The sequence below is a fragment of the Tachysurus fulvidraco genome, chromosome 6, assembly GCF_022655615.1.
Source record: "Tachysurus fulvidraco isolate hzauxx_2018 chromosome 6, HZAU_PFXX_2.0, whole genome shotgun sequence".
In the NCBI taxonomy this organism is placed as follows: domain Eukaryota; kingdom Metazoa; phylum Chordata; class Actinopteri; order Siluriformes; family Bagridae; genus Tachysurus; species Tachysurus fulvidraco.
Genome location: NC_062523.1, coordinates 8,272,149 through 8,299,802, shown reverse-complemented (window position 1 = coordinate 8,299,802; position 27,654 = coordinate 8,272,149). Strand labels below are relative to the sequence as shown.

The 27,654-nt window shown below is 38.6% G+C and overlaps 1 protein-coding gene and 1 long non-coding RNA gene across 10 annotated transcripts in view; one reads left to right on the top strand and one right to left on the bottom strand.

Annotated features, from left to right (window-relative positions):
- LOC113660857 overlaps nt 1–10,103 on the top strand; it is a 34,893-nt gene extending 24,790 nt beyond the window's left edge. The window contains exons 2-3 of one of the 2 annotated variants that reach the window (XR_007140957.1): nt 7,536–7,727; nt 9,914–10,103. This is a non-coding gene — a long non-coding RNA (uncharacterized LOC113660857). The remainder of the gene's footprint in view (nt 1–7,535; nt 7,728–9,913) is intronic. The other variant, XR_007140958.1, reaches the window with a different exon arrangement.
- LOC113660854 (nectin-3-like) lies at nt 1,431–27,224 on the bottom strand. 8 transcript variants are annotated; one of them, XR_007140949.1, is made up of 10 exons: nt 26,297–27,213; nt 19,749–20,090; nt 17,777–17,995; nt 3,804–3,890; nt 3,375–3,474; nt 2,809–2,957; nt 2,277–2,397; nt 2,136–2,184; nt 1,908–2,046; nt 1,431–1,616 (listed from the first exon to the last, which is right to left on the bottom strand). XR_007140949.1 is itself a non-coding variant. In XM_027174687.2 (8 exons), the coding sequence occupies exons 1-8, from the start codon at nt 26,358–26,360 to the stop codon at nt 15,228–15,230; spliced, it is 1,140 nt and encodes a 379-aa protein (XP_027030488.2). In that variant the 5' UTR covers nt 26,361–27,202; the 3' UTR covers nt 12,995–15,227. The 8 variants fall into 8 exon arrangements, 2 of the variants coding, with proteins under 2 accessions (XP_027030488.2, XP_047671375.1); XR_007140947.1 differs by lacking the exons at nt 3,375–3,474; nt 3,804–3,890; nt 17,777–17,995 and adding exons at nt 4,565–4,673; nt 4,832–5,137 and having other exon boundaries at nt 26,297–27,224; XR_007140950.1 differs by lacking the exons at nt 3,375–3,474; nt 3,804–3,890 and adding an exon at nt 17,421–17,529 and having other exon boundaries at nt 2,277–2,388; nt 17,690–17,995; nt 26,297–27,219.
- Nucleotides 27,225–27,654: the final 430 nt, after the last annotated feature.

Genomic DNA, 27,654 nt, shown 5'->3' with positions numbered 1-27,654 from the left:
GTGCTCGTTAAGATACCAGCAGTCAAGCTAATCCAGCACAAATTAGTGCATAAAAGGTCATCAAAATTAAGTATTTTAACATCATAATTAAATACAAAAGGAGGAGAAAAACTGCAAAAAGGTCCACTTTTTGAAAAAAGCCTCCCTTTCAATAGGCTTGATACGGACCTGATGTATCATATTCATTTGAAACACAGACCTGCCAACCTTTACGCATTTTGTGTAGCAGATACGCATTCAGACATAAAAGTACGCTGCTACGATTTGTCACTTCAAAATACGCATTGTAAAAAACCATTGATGCCTTTGAGTACAACTGTCTGTGCATTTGCGCACCAGGCAATGCGCCTATGGGTGTAACCGCATTGGGCAGCAACCTGGGAAAATAATAATTGGACCAATCATAGTGCCAGTTTTAACTCTTCAACGCTACAAGCTAAGAGCCGTCAAAACGGATGTGGTTTTCATCTGTCTCTGTCCGTCTTCAATTCTTCTTACAGTGACTGTTTTTTTTACAAGTGAGGACTTAACGTTTCAAAGGTAAATGGCCAGAATTGTGAATTTCATCCAATTTAATAAGCCTGCCGAACCACAGGCGTCGTTAGACTCCTTTACTGGGGCATGTGCCAAAGTGTCCGGTGTTGTGCCTCAAGTTTAAGTTTTACGCACAGATCAAGTTTTACTTTATTTGCCAGTATTTATTTAGGAAACGTAAGTCATGCCTGTAAATGCATTGCCGTCGTGCTTTAACGGAAAAGACAAACTGGCGCGAGCACACAGAAATCAACATCCGCGAGTGTCTGTGTATCCCTTTTATAGCACGCAGTCATGCTATAACATGACGAAACTAATGTCATTTTTTAAATATCAATCGTATTCTGACTCGATTGTTACTGGCTCCTGTAGATCACATCTGATGGACATCAAATTTTTTTTGTGAAAAGCAGGGAAATAGAAGCAGAAAGTAGAAATGATGAGGGAGGTATTATTATATGATCAGCCAGTCAAAACCATAGTGAAGTCTAGAGTCTTGCATTATTGCTGAGAAAATTAACACATGTATGTGTTGTCAGATATGAAGTTACTGTTTAGTTCATTAGATCTAATTTATGGCAATACATAAAGAGTTGTTAAAATAGTATGCAGATATTATACACAAATGATCATGCACATAACATTATACTCTTTATTTTAGTAGCAGCCAAGCATTGTTATTGTTAGTGTGAAAATATCACACGTTTTGAGATTTTATTTATTTTGTTGTCTGTGTTCAAGGGACATAGCAGCCGCGTAGCTGCAGTACTGTAAGTTGCTACTCAAAAATTTTTTCCAAGGTTGGCAGGTCTGGAAACAGCAACCCAGAATATTTGTCAGAAGCATTGATTAAAACAATGATTAATCGCATGAAGAAAAAAAAAATGACACCCTTATACAGAGTGATCTACATTTATTTCATTTATACATCTGAGCAGTTCAGGGTTAAGAGTCTGGCCCAACAGTGGCAGTTGCTAATATAAAAACTTATGACCTTCTGAGCAGTTACTCTTTTTTTTTCTGAGCAGTTACTCTTTTTTTATTACTCTTCCACAAGAACAAGCCAAGGTGAACAGGACTGCCTGGAAAGGGAAAGAAGAAGGAAAAATTGAGAAAAAAAAGGGGGGGGGGGAGTATTGGAGGAGTGCCAAAAGAAGAAGGAAATGTTTTCTTCACTTTTCTAATTGTTTACTAATACGAATTACTGAGTGATCAACACTCAGACCTATTTCACCATATTTTCTCAACAATAACCTTCCAATATCATTCCAGCATCCCAATAATATTCTGTTCTTTCTTTACAATAATATCTTTTCACTTAATGTTAAATTCCTTGTACACTAGACTAAAAGATTAACACTCGTGACACTTACTTCTCCAAACAGAGACCTTTATGTTACAAATCCTGTGGGACCATTTGGTTTTCTTCTCACTTGATGGAGGATAAGCCCCTCCACCATGCCAAGGTATGGTCACAGTAGAGCACTTTGATTCATACATGAATCAATGCTCCTAAGAAAAACAAACATCTTACATGTAATTACAAACATAAGTGAGCAAAACAAGACCATAGAGATTTAAATAAATGATTCCACACAGACCTGTTTGTGGTCTTAAGATTCATTGGGCACAGATTGCCCGATATCAAGCCTGAGTGAAAACAGAAAAAGGAACTCACGTTAACAAATCTTTATATTTATAGTCTGCTCTCATTACTAGATTGGTAAAATGACAAAACTCACCTCAGTATTTTATTAACATGCTGAAACAATTCAAATTTCCAAATAAAAAAACAGCAAACCCCAGCAATGAGGGTCAGGATGAACAGAGTCCAACAGGTTTTAGATTCTGTAGCTGCAATGCCTTTGAGAAAGTATTTTAGTTAGTTAAATGTTTATGACACACTTCATGAAGATTTATATGACTTATCTCAAAAAGAAACACTGGTGGTAACTGTTTTATGTCACTGAGGTTAAAATCCTCATTTAACTCTTATTTCCGAAGGTTAAATGTTTACACAGTGTAGAACATATTAAGTAGACGTGACCATTTTTAGTTTCTTTTCACCCTGCACTCCAGTACATTTGACTATATCTGGACTGTTAAGATTAAGTTGAATACATGTAGGATGATGACTTGTGATTCTATGTTAAATCTATTATACTGAGGATCTATAAAAATAAACCACATATTATGTGAAATATGTCAACTATCTTGCAAATAAGGGCATTTTATTCACTGTTCCAGTGAAAGACAAATAATATACATACTTACATGTTTTATCATACATGTATAAGTAACCAACAGCTTCCCCGTATTGGTTAGACGCCACACAATAGTAATGTCTGTTACTATCAGGGGTCAGCTGAACAATCAGACTGCTATTAACACCACTGGAAAGAGTCTCGTTCACTGGAAAATATCTAAATTAAAATATATTTGATAAATAACAGTGTGATTGTTTAAACAGCATACTGTAATTAGTATTTAAACTGTTCAATTCTACAAGCATACTGAAATTTAAATGATTACTTCTGGCAATGACACATACTAAAAATGTGAATGGGCTCTTTAACATTTTTAGATTTCTTTTGCCTGAGCTAACAACAAAAGCTGTCAGATAGTGGGTGTCTTTGGGAGAAAGACATTCAAAATTAGTTTGTATCATGCAAACTAGACTGCTAGTAAGCTCAAAATAAATGGAACTTGAAGGAAACATTATCAATTAATTTATTTTTAAATCACAAAATATCACCTTTAGGGAGTGTAGAATTTTTATGTCTATTGTATACATGTAAGCTGCAACTTTTTATGATAAACAGGAGACTCGACTCTGTTACCTGCTCCAGGTGAAACTGGTAGGTTTTGGATTAGTATCTGCTTCACACTGAAATGCCCCTCGATCACCTGCTGAACTAATATAAACCACCTGAGGAGGATCTGAGAAAAAAATAAAAAGAAACTTTAATACTTTACACCACGTAACACCCAGTGAAACAAAAATAAATGTAAAAGGAAAAATCCACTTGCATATTAATGTCTATAATAGACTATAGAAAATAATTTGCATAACTGGTTCTATAATGTAGAATAAATAAATATATTCTTTTGTATGACTGTAAATGTAATACCCTTGTTCAAGATGTTAAGATCTTTGTAAGATTTCACAATTAAGTTGGTTTATGTATTTATCTGACTGCCACATATTCCTTTTATTTCAGTTTATAGTTATAAGCATCTGCATAAAAATAATAAACTTGTCATCTTACAGTGAATATCCAAAGTGTAACTCAGTTCCAGTTTCTGCTTTAGGCCAGGGTGTGTGACTACACACTGAACCTTCTTCTGGTTTAGATTTATAGATGCAGTACTTCATACAAAATATCACCATGATCGTGAAGAAAATGTGGAGTGTTTTGTGAATTTGGATAGTAATTGGATAGGTTCCACAGGAAGATTGCAGTAAAGATCAGGAACATATGACCAAAGAAAATATCAGAAATACATCAGCCATTGGAGTGATCGAGAACAGAGTGGTCTGACTTTAAGGCTAGATTCAGATCAAATTATTAAACATATACAGATTAGATTATTAACTCACACAAATCAACATTAGGATAAACGCAAAACCTATTTAATATAAGTTAAGTTAACTTTATTTGCTATAACTCTTAAAGCCATGTACAAACAACACTGATGGCTGTCTTGGTAACATGAACATCAAACATTAAACCCAAATCCAAAACCAGGCTTGTGTTCAAGTTTCACACACATTTTTAACAACAAAGCTGCACCTGTTATATGATAAGCCATATAATATGCCTCATGTACGCTAAATATCTAAGTACTGAATTTTTCTTCTCATGGCAACTCAAAAACTATATCTGTGTTTATTTAAAGCTTCTTTGTGCTGATGTCTGTTGTTAAGAGTAGTATGAGCAGGTGCAGCATTATTGTAAATATAATAAGGTTTATGTACCTTACTGTGGCATTTTATGATTAACATGCAAAGAAGACTCATCTCTGTTACCTGCCCCAGGTAAAGTTTGTAGGTTTTGGATTAGCGTCTGTATCACAGAGAAATTCACGGGTTTCCCCTTGATCACCTGCTGAACTAATATAAACCACCTGGGGAGGATCTGAGAGAAAAATGAAAGAAATGTTAATACTTTACACAATGTACCATTCAGTAAAACAGAATTAGGTGTAATATTTTTTGTGTTAAATCTGACTCCCCACATATTCCTTTTGTTTCAGTAAATAGTTATAAGCAAAAATAATGAACTTGTCATCTTACAGTGAGTATCCAATGTGTAACTCAGTTCCAGTTCCTGCTTTAGGCCAGGGTGTGTGACTACACACTGAACCTTCTTCTGGTTTAGATTTATAGATGCAGTTCCAATCAGGTTGCTTTTAACAGTGTATCTATCTTCAGAGTCCACAGTGACAGTATTTTGTACTTTCACTGTGTTGTTTAAAGCATCCAGACTCCACGACACTTCTGCTGCAGGCTTTGCATTGGCTGCAGTGCAGGTCGCTAAAATCCCTTCAGTGTCTCCAGCAACAGCAGGAACATCAGTGCCCACAGTGACAACAGGAGGAACTGAAAACGAAAACATGAACAAGAATTTAAAAAAAAATTGACAATGTGCATTAACTGTATTCCATGACCATGTAACTAATCAGCAGTAAATTGAGTTCATTTAGTAACAATTCTCAACTACAGTAATATTTAATACACAGTTTAGTATTATATTATATATAAAACTTAACCCGCCCTGTTTTTCATTTGTATCATCAGAACAAATACATGCTGAAATAAATGCATAATAAAATAAACGAATGAACAGAAACAGTACGCAGACTAGATTTACAATAAATAATAATTGCTCAAAAAAGCACTTCTATTCTTGTGCACCACATTTTCAGCTCATAGTGATTTATAAATGAAAACATTCATGGATGGATATGTGGACATCTATAGAACATTTAACAAATGAAGCCCATAGAGTCAGAGCAGACTTGTAACACATTTTAAATAAACAACAAATTTTACCTTGTACTGCAGGTGTAGACTCCTTCATCTAAAAGAGTAACATTGCTTAGAAGAATTGAGCCATTCAGTCTTGCGAAGTTCCCTGCAAATTTTACTCGGTCCCTCAGTCCGTTTCTATGTTCTTCTTTGCCACTGGATAACCAGAAAATCTGTATTTGTTGGGTTTTTCTTTGTTCGTCTTTGCCACCTAATAGTTGTTAGAGGCTCTGTTGTCTCGATCACTTGACTGAATAACTGCGCATCATCTCCTGCTGTCACAGTCACATCCCAACCAATGACCTTTATGGCTGTTTTTTCTCTGTTTTTTTTTTTTTAAAGAAGAATCTTTTAATAAAGAAATATGTTCGCATCATGAGAATGAGCAAATTGTTGCTTTCCTCCAGAGAGCTAACTGTGTGTTGTGCAACTCTACTGTGCTTAGAACCAACCAGAATTCAGAAGAAGGCTGACTGGTTAGAGGAGTTTTAGCAAAGGAGTCAGCAATATCTCAAGAGTAATGCAATTCAAGCATGGGCTGAGTTAATTAAGGACATCCAGAAACTTGTACCAAAGCCATATCAGTGTTATCTTTGCTTTGCTAGTGGAGATGATGTAATGGTTTGGTGAATGTTTTTGAGTATTGGTGCTGATCATCTGCCTGAGCAAAAACCTTAATCTGGTGTCACAATGACAAGGAGTTCAGTGTCATTTACAGTCTCCAGCTCTAAATCCAATACAGCAGCAATGGGATGTGGCAGAACAGGGAGTTGATTAAAACACTAGATCAGGGGTATTCTATTAAAATTCAAAGAGGTCAAGTTACTAAAATTTCCTCCCAGCAAAGGTCAGAATCTTATATTGTCACTTAAAATAGTATACCCTCATGTTAATAAAATCAATAACACACATACATTTCTATATAATTTATCGTTAAATTTCAAGTGTTTTCAAAGTTTGAACTTGTATGGCACTTGAATGGAAAACAATCCTGTAGTTGTCTTTACTACATGTCAAGTAACAGGCAACAGACACTGAATTTCTTCTGAATAAAATAAATAATACTGCAAACACAGCTTTGAGCAGCCTGAACTTAGGGCCCATATTTCAAGTAATGTAAAACATTCAGAATCTTTTGAATAAAATAAAAGTTAAGAAAAAAATGTAATCACATTAAATATGGTCGTGGTAATTCCCTGCACTCCGAGGTTAAGCTCATTCAGACAAGAAAAAACATCACACATCATGTAACCCATGTAAGCGGTTACACAATTCAAATGGATGGTCGATAAAAAAAAGCTTTAAGTTCATCCTTCAATTCAAACAGTCGTGTCAGTACCTTTCCCATGGACAGCCATTGCACATCAGTATTGAGTAACAGTGTGACATGGTCACTGCCCATTTCATTTCATAGCGTGCACGTCTTTATATTTGGTCTGAGAAATACATGTCTGGTTGAATATTGTGTGTGGTATAATTACATTAACAGTACCTTTCAGCACTCTGTCACGTGGTGAACCCCTGGGGGAACAGGTACCCCAGTTTGGGAACCACTGTCCTACAATAACAAACCAGCACGCAACCATAGATCTTTTATTTATGAAAGTCATGCAAATGAATGAGTCTTTATCGTGTGTATTGAGATTAGAGGCTGATTATTTTTTCCCGCAGTTCACGGTTGTCTATCATGTAATTTTTTACATCAACACTCTTGCAGCAATGACAGAAAGATTAGGGATAGAGGAGGGAACCAGTGTCCAACAGGGTAATTCATAGCATTAGCACAAAGAAATCAGAACAGACATATTAAGAATAAGATATTTTCGAATACAAGTACAAAATCTTATCTTGTGGACACACACACACGTCGTATATACCTCCATCAACATAAAGATGTGTGTTTTGCACTATATAAAGTATTATGCCTGTAATGCAAACTCGATTGTACCATAAGTATGTCTTTTTTCAGAAGATTCACCACTAGTGGCCACAGGCACAGAGGTGCACAGTTTCTTCTCAAGCTGTGTGCAGGTGGAGGAGAGGGAATACCATAGTAACACAGAGTCACTGAGCCACGATTCGGTACTGAAATATATGAACGAGCCTCTAAATATGACCAGCGGCGGCCAGTCCCTTCCCAACTTCTGGCAGAATACGTCAGGTGAGCTGGTGCACCAGCCTCAGTCTGGAATGTGTGGAAAATCTCTTGTTTCTGCATAGCAACAGTGGGGATTCATCCTAATGGAAACAGTATAATTTGTGCATTAAGCTTGCTTTCAGTTCAGTAAAATAACAATAACTGCATTTAGGGTTTTTATCAAATAAGGTTGATCAACCAAGGCATGCTTTGAGTGATCTGTACTGTAGTTTTTAATGTGTTGACACTCTTGTTCTTTCATAGTAACAGTGGGACTTCATCCTAAAGAAAACTCAGTGAAATGTTTGCATTAAGCTGACATTGTTAAATAAACGTACAAACAACATTTTAGAGTGAGCTGTACTGTATTTCTTTACTGTAACTGACAGATTTCAGACAAAAAAACACGGGAGTGGGAGGGAATGGGAGTCATTCTTCTGGGATTGGGACGGGATGGGATTTTCCGGTTTATTTATTTATTTATTTATTTATTTGCGGGATTGGGCTGGGACAGGAATTTTTTTTTGGGAGTGGGACGGGAGAGGTCTGAAAATCCACTCCAGTGTCACCCTCTAGGACACACCAAATATCAGTGAATCCATTTGTTGATACCACACCCAGAAAATACCAAATGGCTAATACACAATAAGACATTTTCTAAGGCAGAAAAAATTCTCAGACCACTTACACAAGAACACTAAATAGACAGAATGTGTAACAGCAGTCTTGCTGACGATATCCACATTTCTTCATTCCAAAAACATCAAGCTTAAGGAGGAGTTCAAACTTGTGAGAATTATCTCATTTACAGTCCTGGGCATGTCTGAGAGTATGATGTATAATGTATCATGGATCTATATCAACACTTGAGAACCAGTTGATCATAGAACCACAGTTAAACATAAATGAAATTTTACTCTACCCTTTAATATAATAACATGAATTAATTCAAGTCAACAAGCAACCTGGTGCAAACAGTGCAAGACAAAAGACAAAAAGACAGTACAGGACAAAAGACAATACACAAACAATAATACAGCACCAAACAGTGTACATACTGTACTGTTCTATAGTACACATACTGGAATGAACACAATATAGTAGCAACAGTTATATGATAGAGATTAAAGTGATGTTTCCATGACCTGGTAGATCGTTAAAAAAAGTAATTTTTTGGAATTTTGATAACCCTATGACACTTTAATCTTGACTAATAATCAATCATATAGCTTTATAATTCTTCAAAATCTTTGGTTGTCCTTCAGCTGCTCAGAATACTTTTGATTTAACACAAATTTTACACTGGATGCACATTCTGATGCACCCATCCCATTTTATCCTGGCTTGAGAAAATTCAAATACACATTTTATAAACCCATCTAGCTGCCAGGAGATAACCGAAGTAATTTGACTATACAAAACCCTTGCATAATTTGCATTAGGTTTTGCATGGCAGATGGTTGAAAGCAATCAAACAAGTTCTGACAGAAATATTATGATTTCTTAATGTAGAAAATAAACTCTAATAAGAACAAAGTTAAGTTAAATACTGCAACATCTTAAACAGGTTTCTTTACAAAGGTCTTTAACATGCCTTCTATACTCAGTAACACATAGTTTAATAGCACAGCTGCTACAGTTATACCATTTGGCAGATGCCCTTATTCAGAGCAGCTTACATTCATCACATTTTATATAACTGAGCAACTTAGGGTTAAAGGCTTTGCTCAAGGGAGTGGCAGTGACACTTGGGGGTCCAAGTGCTATATATACCCTATATATACCCTATTCACCCAATCTATTTAGGTTAAGCATAAGTGGGAACCAAAAACTGATAATACAAAGATCAAAATATTCTATTGAAATGGGAGATGCAAATTATCCAGATTAGATTGTCCAGAGTGAGTTATAGAAGTGCTTTTAAGCTTTTAAAGGCTGAGGCATTTCATCCATTGGGGCAAGTAGGGCAGGGCCCGCCTATTCATAGCAGCTGAAAAACAGCGGAAACCTGTTAACTCTGGTAATTGATATCTAGGTATGAGTGTCTTGTACAACAAGACACTGTGAAGCACATTTGCATCAATTACAATTGTACATTTGTAATTTACCATTGTAATACAATTTTGTACAATTGGTAAATCTATGCAACTCTGCCAAGAGAAAGAATTTTGTATTTGTACAGGGATACTCTAACATGTTTTGTATTACAGTGAGAAGATGGTGTGATAATGACGTGGGAAGAAATGAGCAAAGAGAGTGTCCAAATGGCCCAGATTCCAACCCAATTCATGAAAGTGTTACAGCCCTCTGGAAGTAAGGGATTTTTTTTTTTTTTTGAATGTCTAGTCTTGGGTTTGAGACTTGTGAATTCTACATTTGTTATTAAACGAGATAAACCAACACAAACTCCTGAGGGCCATCTATGAGAGAAAAACCAGCTATTTTGAGTCTTAGAAAATAAGGAAATTTATTTTATAATTGAAACCTCTGCCAAAGTGATGGAAAGACCAATGTGTGGAGGAAAAATTATCTGCTCATTATTCAGAATATACAAGCGAACTGCTTCTGGAACAGACTCGCTAATCTTTATGATGATTAAACTATTGATTGTAGCAGCTTATTGTCTGACAAATGTAAAGAGAAATGCACATAAACTAATTAAGAAGCACTTAATCATGCAGCAAGGGAATGACCCAAAACACAATGTCAAAGTTTTAGACTGGCTGAATCAGACATCAAACCAACTGAACAGCATTTCAACTCCTGAAGAGTGCCAGTATTTTTGCTCAATAAAAACTGGGTGGTCTGCCACTAAAGGCTCAGAGTTGTTTAACAAATCTAGATAGCTGAACTGGAAATGATAGCTGAAATTCTGTTCTGATCTCTTATATTCATCTTTTCATTTCAAACACTAGTTTGTAGTCTAAAGTAACTCTCTGTGCCTCAGGCATAACCCATGATGTGTCCCATGACAAAGATTACTTGTGAGTGTGTGTAACCATGAGTATGCTGATTCTTCTATGCAATCTTGTGAAACTCAGACAATCTTATATCTTCTATTTGCAATCTTGTTTCTTGAATGTGTTGCAATTTTCCTAATAAGAGAGAGGTCACTGGACTTTAGGGCAGCATTGCCACATTTGTAAATCCACTAGCACTTACAGGTGAAACTATACACAGACCATGTAAACACCATGTGACAACAATAATATTCTCTGTTATTGTTTATAGGTTTTAAATCATATGACAAGACTATCAGAAGATTAGACCTAGACCATTGCCACATTAGTCTAGATCATATGACTTTTCCTGTTTTGTCTGTTGGTTTATAATCTTTCCCATATACCAGATCACTTCTTACTACACTGGCATCAACTCAGTTGTTTATAAAAGACCTAACCTCAGTAAATAAGACATAAAATGATTTTTTTTTGTTACATTCTGAAAAAATTGAAATACAATAAATAAACAAACAAACAAACAGACAGACCAACTCCCTGCTTTCTAGTAAATATTTTTTACCTTACATTCTAAAGCCTAAGTCAAGGCAAATATTTAAGAAAGCAAAGTTAAAGCCATAAATGCAGGGTCTCTAATTTTTGAGAAATGCTTCAGAAAACTGAGTCGGACCGACTAATAAAAAAATCAAAAACAAAATTCAAAACAAACGTGCAGCCAATGAGCAGAAAGGGGTGGGGCTTGTCAATATGCAGCGGAGAGAGTGTTTAGTGTGCATGTGTGACATTAGCAGAAAGCGGTTTTAACATTGACATGGAGGATAAAAACAAAGAAAGAAAGCAAAGAAAGGCTTACGATAATTCAAGAAGTAGGACCCGTGTTAATATAGGATCAGCTTTCCAGTGCTGGAGAGAACTGAAGGAGCAGGAAGTTGGCCGCATTTTCACAGATTGGAGTTTCCAGAGTCAATAACTCCTGAGCTAAATGCTGTTACTACACAAATAACACCTCTTTTCTATTGTAGTAATGTGGAGAGGTAGCTACAACCACGTTTTGTGTAGTAACAGCGTTCAGCTCAGGAGTTATTGACTCGGGAAATTCAACTTTACTTAAGACGCTGAGTCGCTTTTTTCCTTCTCGATAGATGAGTAACGTTGGTTTTGCTTTGTTTCACAGAACTAATATATGCCTTTGTCCTTTGTATGATTATGCTTGTGTGTCATTTTTGCTTGTTTGTTTATCTGCAATCGTATTGTTCTTCCCTTCAGCTATGATAGACACATTTCTTTCCATTATTTGCCTGGGTTGCGTATGTATGTGTGGGCGGAGCTATCAATACAGGGGTGGGACCCATTTGGGTTAGGGTTGTGTTTGTTTTGGTGATTTCAAATATCGACATTGGCTTTCAAAAATCGGAGACCCTGCCTTTAAGTTAAAATATATTGCTACCATAAAGGCCCTTGCTTTGGTGGGCCAACACATCTTTCCAACATTTCTTCCAATGTTGTGTTTTAAGCAGTGGTCATGCAGGCCTGGGCTGGTACGTTAGCTCTTTGCTTGTGCTACACTTCACTAAACTCATGACTAAACATTTCTAACCTCCACCCTGCGAAATCCGAAAGTCAGAATCCCTAACAGGGCCTCAACCTCAAACCATGAAAACAACCCAGCATGATTTCCTGCAGAAACAGTACAAATAAAAAAAATTAATAGTTCAGTCAAGCTGATATTCAAGTTCTTTAAATAATGTTGTCAACTATTTCATTTTTTATTTTGAATGAGCTATTCAAAGCACACTGTATTCCAGTCGACACCCAACAGCAGGATAATTAGCTAAAGTGTTGTTCTTTGTGGTTTTGTCAGGACACATTCAATTAAAGTAGGACTTGTGAACAAAAATAAAAGGAAAATTCTATAATAAAAACCTCAATAAGTGTCAAAATTAAACTAAATAAAGACTTTTTTCAATAAAATGAAAGAACTGCGATTATAATATTCTCTATTATTGCTCAGAAATGGTCTTTGCTTCATTAGACAAGGCATCAGATAGTTTTACACGCCGTCACTTTTCTTAACACAGAACGTTTCTTAAACACAGAAATGTATAAATAATGACACTGTACTGTAACTCATCATTGGTATTGAATCAGCACCACTATAGCTAAGTTAAAACTATGACAATTTACTGTCTATAGTTGGTAGTGTTCAGCAGCTGTCCTCATTTTTAATTGGAAATAGGTTACTGAATTTCTTGAACACGTGTTTCTCAGTATAATTCAGTATAATAGTCTTAACTTTATTAACATTACAGTTACACAAGCAGAATTCCTCAGTGAGTTCTAAAGATTAGGTTTATTTCAGAGAGAACTTTACTGGAATATGTATCTACAAACAACAACACAAACATGAACAATGAATAGCATTCAAATACAAAAACTATAATTTGCTGCCACAAAGTGTTTATACAATTGTTTGCTGAGAACAAAATAAGAGTTTCAAGACTGTATTACTCTGAAAGGAAAGGTGTCTCTGAAATACGATTAAACAAAAGAAAAATCCCAACCACAACCACCGCTTATAAAAGAATGATGCCAGTCTTTCCATGTTTAATCTCAAAACATCCGTAGGTTGCTTTACTTTATGGCAATAATTACAGAGTTTAATATTTATTCTATAGTTTTTATTAGCAGTAGCCAGTTTATGAATTAGGATGCTTTTACATATGCAGTGTTTAGTGAAGCAGGAGGTTTTGTGGTGTGTCCACTCCACACATACACACCTAGAGTGATATATATGGTGGATGTATTTGCAAAACATTGTAGACTGGTTATGTATATAATCATTCAAAGTGATTTATTTAGCTCCCCATTCTCTGTGCTTGGGTAATATTGATGATTCCTGCTTGCATTAAGCAACAGTTCATTTATCGTTCTCTCGTTCTCATTTTAATAGAAAAAATAGTTTTACTAGATTTTACTTCATTCCACTTAGCCAACTTGTTTTCTTACTTACTTTTCAATTTAGTTAGCACACTTTGTAAAAGGAATCCAAATGAATATAGCACATGGGCCAAAGATCAGGATTTTAGTTTTTATCTAGCAAACACATGCAAGAACCAGAACAGGAATGCTATTTTAAATATAAACCATTAGGTTTTCTAACTCAAACTGCACAAGAAACCCCTCCCAAACTTATTTACTGTACAAATACAAAAAAAAAAAAGACAAAATCCACTCCAACTGCTCATCAACAAAGGGCTGGTTACAGGGAAAAAAATGGATAATCACAAGGCCAAACCTGAACTCAACAGTATCTACAACTCTGAAACACTGTAAAGGTCGGTATGCTTGTGTGTGTGTTTGTGTAATACATAACATAAATAAATCTATAATAAATATTAAGGACACAGCTGTCAACATTTTACCGCAAATATCTAGTATGTGTTGGATGACCAAGTTTTAAATGGAGTGATTGTAGGGTCGCACTGTATGGAATTGGGGACACTTGCACGCAAACCTAGAGGAAATCCTGACTAGTAAATCTGCTTAAACTTACAGGCAAACTGAGAAAAATATTTTGTTACTCTGAAATCTAATGAGGCAAACAGTCCTGACTCTCAGGATGAAGCAGAGTGGGATTAAGTGATGTGAACTCCTCTGACTTGGCTTGCTCAAAGATCACATTTCTTGGCCAGTCCACAATACCGGTTTTGATAAATAATGAAAGCTGTGTAGTGTTACTGTGGTTAGAGCTACAAAATTAATTTAAACAAAAAAAAGTAATTTTACATAATAATCACTGTGAAGCCAAAAAAAAAAAAAAAAAAAAAAAACTAGCACCATGTGCAATCAGCATATACAATACTAAAGAACTGAAATGTAAATATGTTTTGAATCAGTCCAGTCCAACAGGTTTAAATAAAAAGTGAACTAAACAAACAGTAAATTTCTGTGTGACTGCAGACATCCTGTTAGATTTTAATCAGAGTTCTGTGTATAGACTTTTACTTATTTAATTAACATAGTACTGTATTTAATTTGTTAATATACCTGTTGGATGGATTCCCTGTGAAAAGGGACTAGCTGGTGTCATCTTAAATCGGTCTAAACTTACCAGAACTCTACTTGATGTTTGCTTTATCTACTTTATATGGTCTGTAGAGAGTCACTCACCTGCTAGAATAGGCTTCACCCAGTTCTACAGTAGGATGAGATGAAAAGTTTCTGTAATAAGCATCCAGGTGTAATCAATTGAGGATATGTTAAAAGAAGTTATGTTTGTGATGTCCTCTTGTTTCAGATGCCTTGGTGTCTTCCTCTCACTTCAGGAATTTTTTAGACCTGCTTGTAGTCCTGTTGAAGGACCATGCTCATGACAGCAGATTAGTCAACAAACCTTATAATGTTATAGAAACCCATAATCTTGACAAGTGGAAAGATGGAGCCCCAAATTGGACCATTAGGTGACAAAACCTGTGGGACCATTTGGTTTTCTCCTCACTTGAAGGAGGATAAGCCCCTCCACCACGGCAAGGTATGGTCCCAGTAGAGAGGTTAGATTCATGTATCAATGCTCCTAAACAAAACAAACAAATCTTCCATGTAATCACCAATATAGGTGAGCAAAACAAGACCATAGAGATTTAAATAAAGGATTTCACACAGACCTCTTCATGGTCTGGAGATTCCGTACGCACAGGTTGACTGATATCACGCCTGAGAGAAAACAGAAAATAAGCAACTCACTTTAACAACTCATTTAATGTTTATAATCTGCTCTCATTACTAGATTGGTAAAATGAGAAAACTCACCGCAGTATTTTATTAACACGCTGAAACAATTCAAATTTCCAAAAGAGAAAACAGCAAACCCCAGCAACGAGGGTCAGGATGAACAGAGTCCAACAGGTTTTAGATTCTGTAGCTGCAATGACATTGAGAAAGTATTTTAGTTAGTTCACACAACACACTACATCAAGATTTCTTTAAGATAAGTTATAGAAATCTTGATGTAGTGTGTTGTGTGAACTAATTAAAATACTATAGCATACAATAGTATACAATACTTTAGCATACAATACAATAATAAAATACAATAGCAGCTGAACAATAGTAAGGTCCGTTACTATCACGGGTCAGCTGAACAATCAGAATGCTATTAACACCACTGGAAAGAGTCTCGTTCACTGGGAAATATCTAAATGAAAATTGTATGAGATAAATAATGGTAAGTGTGATTGTATAAACAGCACACTACACAGATAAACATCATACTGATGGGAAACTGACTTCAAAATGCTTCAAGGCATTTATTAGCATTTAAACTGTTCTATTTTTCAAAGGTGAAAAATGTACATTATTAGAGCAATGTTAATGCTACTAGGCTATGTACTGAAGACACCCATCATACAAAATATCACCATGATCGTGAAGAAAACGTGAAGAGTGTTTTGTGAATTTGGATAGTAATTGGATAGGAACCACAGGAACTTTTCAGTAAAGATCATCAAGGAAGATATCAGAAATACATTGTTAACACATTATTAAATAAATGTAGACGGATGACTTGTATTTATGTTTAATAGATAAACTGTGTATAAATGTGAACTGTGTCAACCATCTTGCAAGAGCATTTATTTACTGTTCCACTGAAGGACAAATAATATACATACTTACATGTTTTAACATACATATAGAGGGAACCAACAGCTTCCCCGTGTTGGTTAGACACCACACAATAGTAAGGTCCGTTACTATCAGGGGTCAGCTGAACAATCAGACTGCTATTAACACCACTGGAAAGAGTCTCGTTCACTGGAAAATATCTAAATAAAAATGTATTTGATAAATAATGGTAAGTGTGATTGTATAAACAGCATACTACACAGATAAACATCATACTGATGGGAAACTGTCAAATGCTTATTTTGCACATCCTGTATTTACTGATAACACTTATATGACTCAAGGCATTTATTAACATTTAAACTGTTCTTTTCCTCAAAGGTGATAAAAAGCACGTTATTAGAGCAATGTTAATGCTACTAGTCTATATACTGATGACACACATCATACAAAATATCACCATGATCGTGAAGAAAACGTGAAGAGTGTTTTGTGAATTTGGATAGTAATTGGATAGGTTCCACAGGAACATTGCAGTAAAGATCAGGAACATTTGACCAAGGAAAATATCAGAAATACATCAGCCATTGGAGTGATAGAGAACAGAGTGGTCTGACTTTAAGGCTAGATTCAGATCAAATTATTAAACATGCGGATTAGATTATTAACACACAAATCAATATTAGGATAAATTCAAACCCTAACAATATAATAATACAGGTTAAGTTATCTTTACTTGCTATAACTCTTAAAGCCATGTAAAAACAACAGTGATGGCTGTCTTGGTAACATGAACATCAAACATTAAACCGAAATCCAAAACCAGGCTTGTGTTCAAGTTTCACACACATATTTAACAACAAAAAGCTGCACTTGTTATATGATAAGCCATATAATATGCCTCATGTATGCTAAATATCTAAGTACTGAATTTTTCTTCTCATGACATCTCAGTTTTATTGCTACAGCAAAAAAATCAAAAACTACATCTGTGTTTATTTAAAGCTTCTTTGTGCTAATGTCTGTTGTTAAGAGTAGTATGAGCAGGTACAGCATTATTGTAAATATAATATGGTTCATGTACCTTACTGTGGCATTTTATGATTAACATACAAAGAAGACTCATCTCTGTTACCTGCCCCAGGTAAAGTTGGTAGGTTTTGGATTAGCGTCTGTGTCACACAGAAATTCACGGGTTTCCCCTTGATCACCTGCTGAACTAATATAAACCACCTGGGGAGGATCTGAGAGAAAAATTAAAGAAACATTAATACTTTACACAATGTACCATTCAGTAAAACAGAATTAGGTGTAATATTTTTTGTGTTAAATCTGACTGCCCACATATACCTTTTATTTTAGTATATGGTTATAAGCATAAAAATAAGAAACAAGTCATCTTACAGTGAATATCCAATGTGTAATTCATCTCTAGGTTCTGCTTCAGGCCAGGGTGTGTGACTACACACTGAACCTTCTTCTGGTTTAGATCTTTAGATGCAGTTCCAATCAGGTTGCTTTTAACAGTGTATCTATCTTCAGAGTCCACAGTAACAGTATTTTGTACTTTCACTGTGTTGTTTAAAGCACCCAGACTCCACGACACTTCTGCTGCAGGCTTTGCATTGGCTGCAGTGCAGGTCGCTAAAATCCCTTCAGTGTCTCCAGCAACAGCAGGAACATTAGTGCCCACAGTGACAACAGGAGGAACTGAAAACATGAACATGATCAAAAATGAAGAAAATAAATAAATAATTTTGTTTAACTGATCTCTGGGTGTGTTTCATTAATATGCATGTCTGATCCTGATCACTCATGTTTTATTTATAGAACAGTGAAGGCATAGTAGACTTGTTGTGATGGTTTGACTTTAGAGCAGTGAACTTCACACTGCACAACTATTATTTCGGTCTGCAGTGGTGAAAGCCATTAAAAGCCCATGTACTGTCAACTGCCTGATGTTTCATTTTCATATTTATCTAGCCTCAGCCATTTAAATTTTTTATGCAACAGCATTTTTAATTCTGTAATGGATTATAGACCCCAAACCTGTTTTTTTCCAAGAAAATTATTGACTATTTAAGTTTGGTGCCTCTGACGTTTTCTTCCAGACAAGTATTTCTATGCACAACCTTACTCATCAGGAATATAAATATCGCGACAAACTTTGATGTTGGCATTGACGAGGCAAGTATTCGGTGCAAAGGCCGGTGCTTTTTGGAGGCGAGTGGACATAAGGGTCAGTGTTACATTTGGAAACAAGTGGAGACGAGCATGTGACATCATCAGAATACACGTGAGGAAGTTCCCCTCATTGCTCGGAGTGTTTTGATATGTCACATTCCATATTGTAAAATTTTTTTTGATTTTGTATATTTTTTTTTGGGGGGGGGGGGGGGGGGGGGGTGTTTCAGAGTATCACCCTAAAGGAGCTGGCCGAGTTTGTTGTAGAGAGTTCGAAAGCTTGCTGAGTTATAAACCTCCAAAGTTTATAATGGGAGTCTATGGGGAAAAAGGCCACTTTGAGACCCAGTACCAGAAGTACCGGTACTTGGATCGCTTAGAAAAGTAATAGCAACAAACTTCAGACCAGGTTCTATAACACATCCAAATTTGGTGCATGTGGCTCCAAAGCCCTAGGCCGCATTAAATTTTATATATTTTTGTCTAAGCTTAAATAGGAAAACAGAATGTTGGCTTCTACAAAGCCAACATAATTAAATGTATTTAATCTACTTCATAGTACTGTTGCTTAATTCATAACTGATAAGAAGTTTAATATTCTAAAGTCTCAAAATGATGCATTTTCTATACTGCAAACACGAGCATTGCTAAAAGATGGGTCATCAGGTTCCATTTTCAACTGATTAAAATTCAAGAAAACGCACTAAAAGCTCAGTATTCAGTGCTCAAGACAGATCTGACCCACTGGTGTCCTGCCACATAGTCTCACTGTTGTGTTAAATGGTTTCTAAGAACTGACTGAGCCTCTGTATCCAGGCCAGACTCACAAAGAGCTTGTTCTTTTTAGCACGACTCAAAAAAAAAATTAACCAAATTCATTTAATTGGTTTGCAGTTTGAGATTCATTTTATTGAAGAAAATGGACATGCAATGAACAGTCATGAAAATTCTTGACATTAAAAAACATTTCTATACATTGTATAATGTATACCTTTTTTATACCCCTAGGTCTCTCTGAAACATATTATCCAGAGTACCATATACAATGTATTTTATGGCTGTGTGGACCTCTCCAGTTTGGTTTCTTACACTAGGATGTTGTAGGTTAAATCGATTCACAAGAATAAGTCTGTACAACAATGAAGAAAAGTCTTCTGTGTTGTCCAGGTGAACACCATGTATGTGAATGTAAAATATAAAATACAAAACTGGATACTATACATTTTATTTCCTTAACATTTTTGACTGGGTTTATCAGAACATCTATAAAGAATTTTACCTTGTACTGTGAGACGAATTTCTGTTTTATATGGTCCACTTGGAAATACGCTGAAGATGCAAGTGTAGATTCCTTCATCTAAAATAGTAACATTACTTAGAAGAATTGAGCCATCCAGTACTGCCAAATTCCCTGCAAATTTTACTCGGTCTCTCAGTCCGTTTATATGTTCTTCTTTGCCACTGGAAGTGATAACCAGAAAATCTGTATTTGTTGGTTTTTTCTTTGTTCGTCTTTGCCACCTAATAGTTGTTAGAGGCTCTGTTGTCTCGATCGCTTCACAGAATAACTGCGCATCATCTCCTGCTGTTACAGTCACATCCCGACCAATGACCTTTATGGCTGTGTTTAAAAAAAAAAAAAAAAAGGAGAATATTTTAATAATGACATGTTCACATCATGAGAATGAGCAAATTGTTGCTTTGCTCCAGAGAGCTAATTGTGTGTTGTGCACCTCTACTGTGCTAAGAACCAACCAGAATTCAGAAGAAGGCTGACTGGTTAGTGGAGTTTCAGCAAAGGACTCAGCAATATCTCAAGATTAATGCAATTCAAGCATGGGCTGGGTCAATTAAGGACATTCAGAACCTTGTACCAAACCCATACCAGTGTTATATTTTCTGTGTGAATTGGCTGAGTGTCATGCTGAAAGGGGGGACACATTGTATTAGTGCCCATGGTTTTGTAGCAGGATGTCCATCAAGTTTATATACACTCACCAGTCACTTTATTAGACATTCATGTATTCACATTTATGCAGCTATCTAATTAGCCAATCATGTGGCAGCAGTGAAAAGCAGACAAACACACATTACATTACACTACAGATACATTGCAGCAGCTTCTGGTAATGTTTACATCAGCAATCATAATGGGGTGAAAAATGTGTGATCTCAGAGCTTTTGCAGATGACATGACTTATTACCAAACATGCTGGATTGAGTATTTTTACAACTGCTCATCTTCCAGGATTTTCACACACAACAGTCTCTACACATTAATCAGAATGGTGCAAAAAAGTGAGCAGCAGTTTTGCAAATGGACAAGGCAAGCGTAGGACTGTGGGAAGCAGAAAAGCACATCAGACTGCACAACATGTCAATCCTTGAGACAGATGAACTACAACAGCAGAACCGTGACAGGTTTCACGCCTGTCAGACAAGAACAGAAAGCTGAGGCATGGACTCTAAAACTGGGCATCTAAAGACTGGAAAACAGAGTTTGATCTGAAGAATTTTCAATTTCAAATGAAGCACACCTATAGTAGGATAATAGTACAACCTATATACCTATAGTATAATAAACAAAATTGTGTGTGTCAATATTCCTTGCTGGTGGAGATGATGTAATGGTTTGCTGAATGTTTTTGAGTATTGGTGCTGATTATCTGCCTGAGCAAAAACCTTAATTTATTTCACTTATTTGGAGAAGAAAGCTAGGTCAGGCATGGGCAAACTACAGACCACGGGTCATACATGGCCTGTTGGTCTTTTTAATCTGGCCCGCTGAACTTGTCCAAATCATATTATTAAATTAAATTTTATTATACACTGGAGTGGATTTTCAAACCTCTCCCATCCCACTCCAAAAAAAATTCCCGTCCCATCCCAATCCTGAAAAAAATTCAATTCAATTCAATTCAATTTACAATAGGCTTTGTCTCAAAGCAGCTTTACAGAACACATAGAACAGAAGTTAAACATGAGAAAAAAGAATTAATATAGTAAAAAATTAAGATATATATATATAATGTGATATATATATATCCATCCATCCATTTTCTACCGCTTATCCGGGGCCGGGTCGCGGCGGCAGCAGTCTAAGCAGGGATGCCCAGACTTCCCTCTCCCCAGACACTTCCTCCAGCACTTCCGGGGGAATACCGAGGCGTTCCCAGGCCAGCCGAGAGACATAGTCTCTCCAGCGTGTCCTAGGTCTTCCCCGGGGCCTCCTCCCGGTTGGACATGCCCGGAACACCTCCCCAGGGAGGCGTCCAAGAGGCATCCGAAACAGATGCCCGAGCCACCTCAGCTGACCCCTCTCAATGTGGAGGAGCAGCGGCTCTACTCTGAGCTCCTCCCGAGTGACTGAGCTCCTCACCCTATCTCTAAGGGTGCGCCCAGCCACTCTGCGGAGGAAACTCATTTCGGCCGCCTGTATCCGGGATCTTGTCCTTTCGGTCATGACCCAAAGCTCATGGCCATAGGTGAGGGTAGGAACGTAGATCGACTGGTAAATCGACTCTCTTCACCACAACAGATCGGTATATCGACCGCATCACTGCGGAAGATGCACCGATCCGCCTGTCGATCTCCCGCTCCATCCTTCCCTCACTCGTGAACAGGACCCCAAGATACTTAAACTCCTCCACATGGGGCAGGAACTCTCCACCAGCCTGAAGAGGGCAAGCCACCCTTTTCCGGCTGAGAACCATGGCCTCGGACTTGGAGGTGCTGATTCTCATCCCCGCCGCTTCACACTCGGCTGCAAACCGTCCCAGTGCATGCTGAAGGTCCTGATTTGAAGAAGCCAACAGGACAACATCATCTGCAAAAAGCAGAGACGAAATCCTGTGGTCCCCAAACCTGACTCCCTCCGGCCCCCGACTGCGCCTAGAAATCCTGTCCATATAAATAATGAACAGGACCGGTGACAAAGGGCAGCCTTGCCGGAGTCCAACATGCACCGGGAACAAGTCTGACTTACACCCGGCAATGCGAACCAAACTCCTGCTCCGGTCATATAGGGACCGGACAGCCCTTAACAGAGGGCCCCGGACCCCATACTCCCAGAGCACCCCCCACAGGCCATCACGAGGGACACAGTCAAATGCCTTCTCCAGATCCACAAAACACATGTGGACTGGTTGGGCAAACTCCCATGAACCCTCCAACAACCTGGTGAGGGTATGGAGATGGTCCAGTGTTCCACGACCAGGACGAAACCCGCATTGTTCCTCCTGAATCCAAGGTTCGACTATCGGCCGAATTCTCCTCTCCAGTACCCTGGCATAGACTTTTCCGGGGAGGCTGAGGAGTGTGATCCCCCTATAGTTGGAACACACCCTCCGGTCCCCCTTCTTAAACAGAGGGACCACCACCGCAGTCTGCCAGTCCAGAGGCACTGTCCCCAACCGCCACGCGATGTTGCAGAGGCGTGTCAGCCAAGACAGCCCCACAACATCCAGAGACTTAAGGTACTCAGGGCGGATCTCATCCACCCCCGGTGCCTTGCCACTGAGGAGCTTCTCAACTACCTCAGTGACCTCAGCTTGGGAGATCGACGAGTCCACTACCGAGCCCTCCGCCTCTGCTTCCTCAATGGAAGACATGTTGGTGGGGTTGAGGAGATCCTCGAAGTACTCCTTCCACCGTCTCAGGATGTCACCAGTCGAAGTCAGCAGATTCCCACTCCCACTGTAAACAGTGTGAGCAGGGCACTGCTTCCCCCTCCTGAGACGCCGGACGGTTTGCCAGAATTTCTTCGAGGCCAACCGATAGTCCTTCTCCATGGCCTTACCGAACTCCTCCCAGACCCGAGTTTTTGCCTCTGCAACCACCCGGGCTGAAGCTCGCTTGGCCCTCCGGTAACTATCAGCTGCCTCCGGAGTCCCCCGAGCCAACCAGGCTCGATAGGACTCCTTCTTCAGCTTGACGGCATCCCTTACTTCCGGGGTCCACCACCGGGTTCGAGGATTGCCGCCACGACAGGCACCGGAGACCTTACGGCCACAGCTCCGTGCGGCTGCATCAACAATGGAGGTGGAGAACATGGTCCACTCGGACTCAATGTCTCCAACCTCCCTCGGGATCTGGTTGAAGCTCTGCCGGAGGTGAGAGTTGAAGATCTCTCTGACAGGAGACTCTGCCAAACGTTCCCAACGGACCCTCACAGTACGTTTGGGTCTGCCAAGTCTGTCCAACTTCCTCCCCTGCCATCGGACCCAACTCACCACCAGGTGGTGATCAGTTGACAGCTCCGCCCCTCTCTTTACCCGAGTGTCCAAGACATACGGCCGGAGGTCAGATGAAACAACCACAAAGTCGATCATCGACTTCCGACCTAGGGTGTCCTGGTGCCATGTGTACTGATGGACACCCTTATGCTTGAACATGGTGTTTGTTATGGACAAACTGTGACTAGCACAGAAGTCCAATAACAGAACACCACTCGGGTTCAGTTCAGGGGGGCCGTTCCTCCCAATCACGCCCCTCCAGGTGTCACTGTCGCTGCCCACGTGAGCGTTGAAGTCCCCCAGTAGAACGACGGAGTCCCCAGTCGGGGCACTTTCTAGCACCCCTCCCAGAGACGCCAAGAAGGTCGGGTACTCTACACTGCCATTTGGCCCATAAGCACAAATAACAGTGAGAGACCTCTCCCCGACCCGAAGGCGCAGGGAAACGACCCTCTCGTTCACCGGGGTGAACTCCAACACATGGCTGCTGAGCTGGGGGGGCTATGAGCAAGCCCACACCAGCCCGCCGCCTCTCACCGCGGGCAACTCCAGAGTAGTAGAGAGTCCAGCCTCTCTCTCGAGGAGTTGGGTTCCAGAGCCCAAGCTGTGCGTGGAGGCGAGCCCAACTATCTCTAGTCGGTATCTCTCAACCTCCCGCACCAGCTCAGGCTCCTTCCCCCCCAGCGAGGTGACATTCCATGTCCCTAGAGTCAGATTCCGTATCCGGTGATTGGGTCGCCGAGGCTCCCGCCTTCGACTGCCACCCAATCCACATTGCACCAGCCCCTTACGGTTTCTCCTGCAGGTGGTGGGCCCACAGGAGATCGGCCCCACGTCGCTCCTTCGGGCTAAGCCCGGCCGGGCCCTGTGGGGTAAGATCCGGCCACCAGGCGCTCGCATGCGAGCCCCAACCCCGGGCCTGGCTCCAGGGTGGGGCCCCGGTTGCGCCATACCGGGCGACGTCACGGACCTTGTTATAATTTTCTTCATAAAGGGTTTTTGAACCGCTCTTTGTCTGGCCTGTCACCTAGGACCTGTTTGTCTTGGGAGACCCTACCAGGGGCAGAAAGCCCCAGACAACATAGCTCCTAGGATCATTCAGGCACGCAAACCCCTCCACCACAATAAGGTGGCGGTTCAAGGAGGGGATATATATATATATATATATATATATATATATATATATATATATATATATATATATATATATATATTAAAAAACCTGGGGAAATCCCGTCCCAATCCCAGAAGGATGACTCCCGTTCCCTCCCACTCCTGTGTTTTTTTTTGTCCGAAATCTGTCAGTTACAGTAAAGAAATACAGAACAGCTCACTCTAAAATGTTGTCTGTTCTTTTATTTACCAATGTCAGTTTAATGCAAACATTTCACTGAGTTTCCATTAGGATGAAGTCCCACTGTCGCGATGAAAGAAGAAGAGAGTGTCAACACATTAAAAACTACAGTACAGATCACTCATAGCATGCCTTAGTTCAGGGGTGGCCAACCAAGCAGAGACCAAGAGCCAAATTTTTTACTGTGTTCGATTTAATGAACCAGTTCAAAAATCCAGTTCACCAGTTCTTTTACGTCCTGCCGTAATGACGTCATTCACAATGACGTAATGACGCAAATTCCATTATCCCGCTGCCGGCAGATATTAATACAATGAATTTAACACATTCGAAAAGTTCTTTGTAATCATAATTTTAGTTGAATACGTTTCTTACATTTAAGTTTTGCAACTAAAACACGCAGTACAGGCATTTATGTGCAAACGTGGATGTTTTACGTGTCTTAAAGATATAAAGTTAATAAACTAATCTTCATCAATTTACAAAAAGCGGCATATAAAAATACAGACTAACCTGCACAATAGTCAATAGTAAAATTAACTGACATATATTGATTTTTTTTTATAAAAATGTTTAATAGCTTATGACTAGTTACTATGCATATCCCAATATGTATAATTTACTCTGAAGGTTTCTGAAGCATCAACAGTATGTCGGACGCGTCCGAAACAGTTCTCAGTTCAGTGTACTGATGATTCGCTGTACTAGGTCATCGGTTCTCGGACGCGTCCGAAACAAGCAGTTCTCAGTTCAATGTACTGATGATTCGCTGTATCGGTTCAGTAATTCACGCATGCGCAGTATCAACAGCTCGCGCTCCCAGTACTCTCAGCACAAAATGTCTCAGTTCAGTGTACAGGAGTTACATATACTCCGGGATATTAGTTTATTTAGAGTCGGACCGACTGTCAGGCATGACCGAAAGTGAGTAACTTTAGTAACTTGTGGATCAGCGCTGACTCAAGTCGCGAACTGTTTAGAACGAATCAGTCCGATTTGGTGAACCGGTTCATCCAGTTCACTAAAAAGAACTGGTTCAAAAGAACGATTCGTTCACAAACTGGCCATCACTAATTTTCAGAGCAAGCAACACCGAACATTCGACACGGAAAACAAAAGCAAAACAATTTAGTCTATTCAGTAAAAAACAACCCAGTTAGAGAGTTTCACACTATTGTGCAGATTGTTTCAACCCCTACGGTTATACTTTTGTTTAACAGATAAAGAAGGAGCTCCTACCTTTAATGCTGGCAAAACACAAAAGAAACAGAAAAATCCATGTTAACCGCATCCCGACCAGCATAACACACCATTTTATATCATTTCATGATTTTCTTGTTTCTTTGTCTAAAAGACCGCCCAGTGCCTCCTTTCCACCAGAAAGATCCACTAGCGAGTCTTCTAATAACCTTTCCTTTGCCTTTCCATATGGAGCCTGGAGCCACATAGATGTCGCCGTGTATACGTCAGCAGATTGGAACAGGGGACCGCCTACTCTTAATGCATTAGCGTCAATGTAGGCAAAGAAATAAAATCACCATAAATCGTCATGAATGCTTCAGTTTTTTTACTGAATAGACTAAATTGTTTTGTTATATAGTATTTTAATGTCTCTTGTCTGTACTATATCTGTAAAATGTTCTGTGTAATGTGTTTGTGCATTAATGTGAATACATACATGTCTATTCATCTGAAATATATTGTTGATGCTTTACCGATGTTTAATATTTATAATGGTAAGTTTCTGGCACAATGAGGTGATACAAAGTATTTTACTTAGTTAAAAGTTTATGACACACTTCATAAAGATTTATATGACTTATCTCAAAAAGAAACACTGGTGGTAGCAGTTTTATGTCACTGAGGTTATAATCCTCATTTGACCACTCATTTCAGAAGGTTAAATGTTTACACAGTGTAGAACATATTAAGTAGAAGTGACCATTTTTAGTTTTCTTTTCACCCTGCACTCCAGTACATTTGACTATAACTGGAATGTTAAGATTAAGTTGAATGCATGTAGGATGATGACTTGTGATTCTATGTTAATCTATTCAACTGTGTATCTAAAAAATAAATCATATATTATGTGAAGTATGTCAACTATCTTGCAAGTAAGAGCATTTATTCACTGTTCCATTGAAGGACAAATCATATACATACTAAATGGAGGTAAATGGAGATGAGCATGTGATGTCATCCGAATACTCTTGAGGAAGTTCTCCTCATTGTACTGTTTTTTGATATGTCACAAGTCCATGTTGTGCTAATTTTTAATTTTCACGTGACATCACGTGACATAATGTGACATCACGAGACGTCATCAGAATACCTGTGTGGTAGTTCCCCTCATTGTTCTGAGTGTTTTGATATGTCACATGTCCATGTCCAAAGTTTTTTGATTTTGAATATTTCGGGGGCGGGGCTGCGGCACAACCGAAAGGCCAGTAGGTACACCAATTTAAAGCTTTGTTCAGAGTATCACCCTAAAGGAGCCGGCCCGAGTTTGGTGTACATAGTTCGAAAGCTTGCCAAGTTATAAACCTCCAAATTTTATAATGGGAGTCTATGGGGGAAAAAAAGGCCATTTTAAGAGC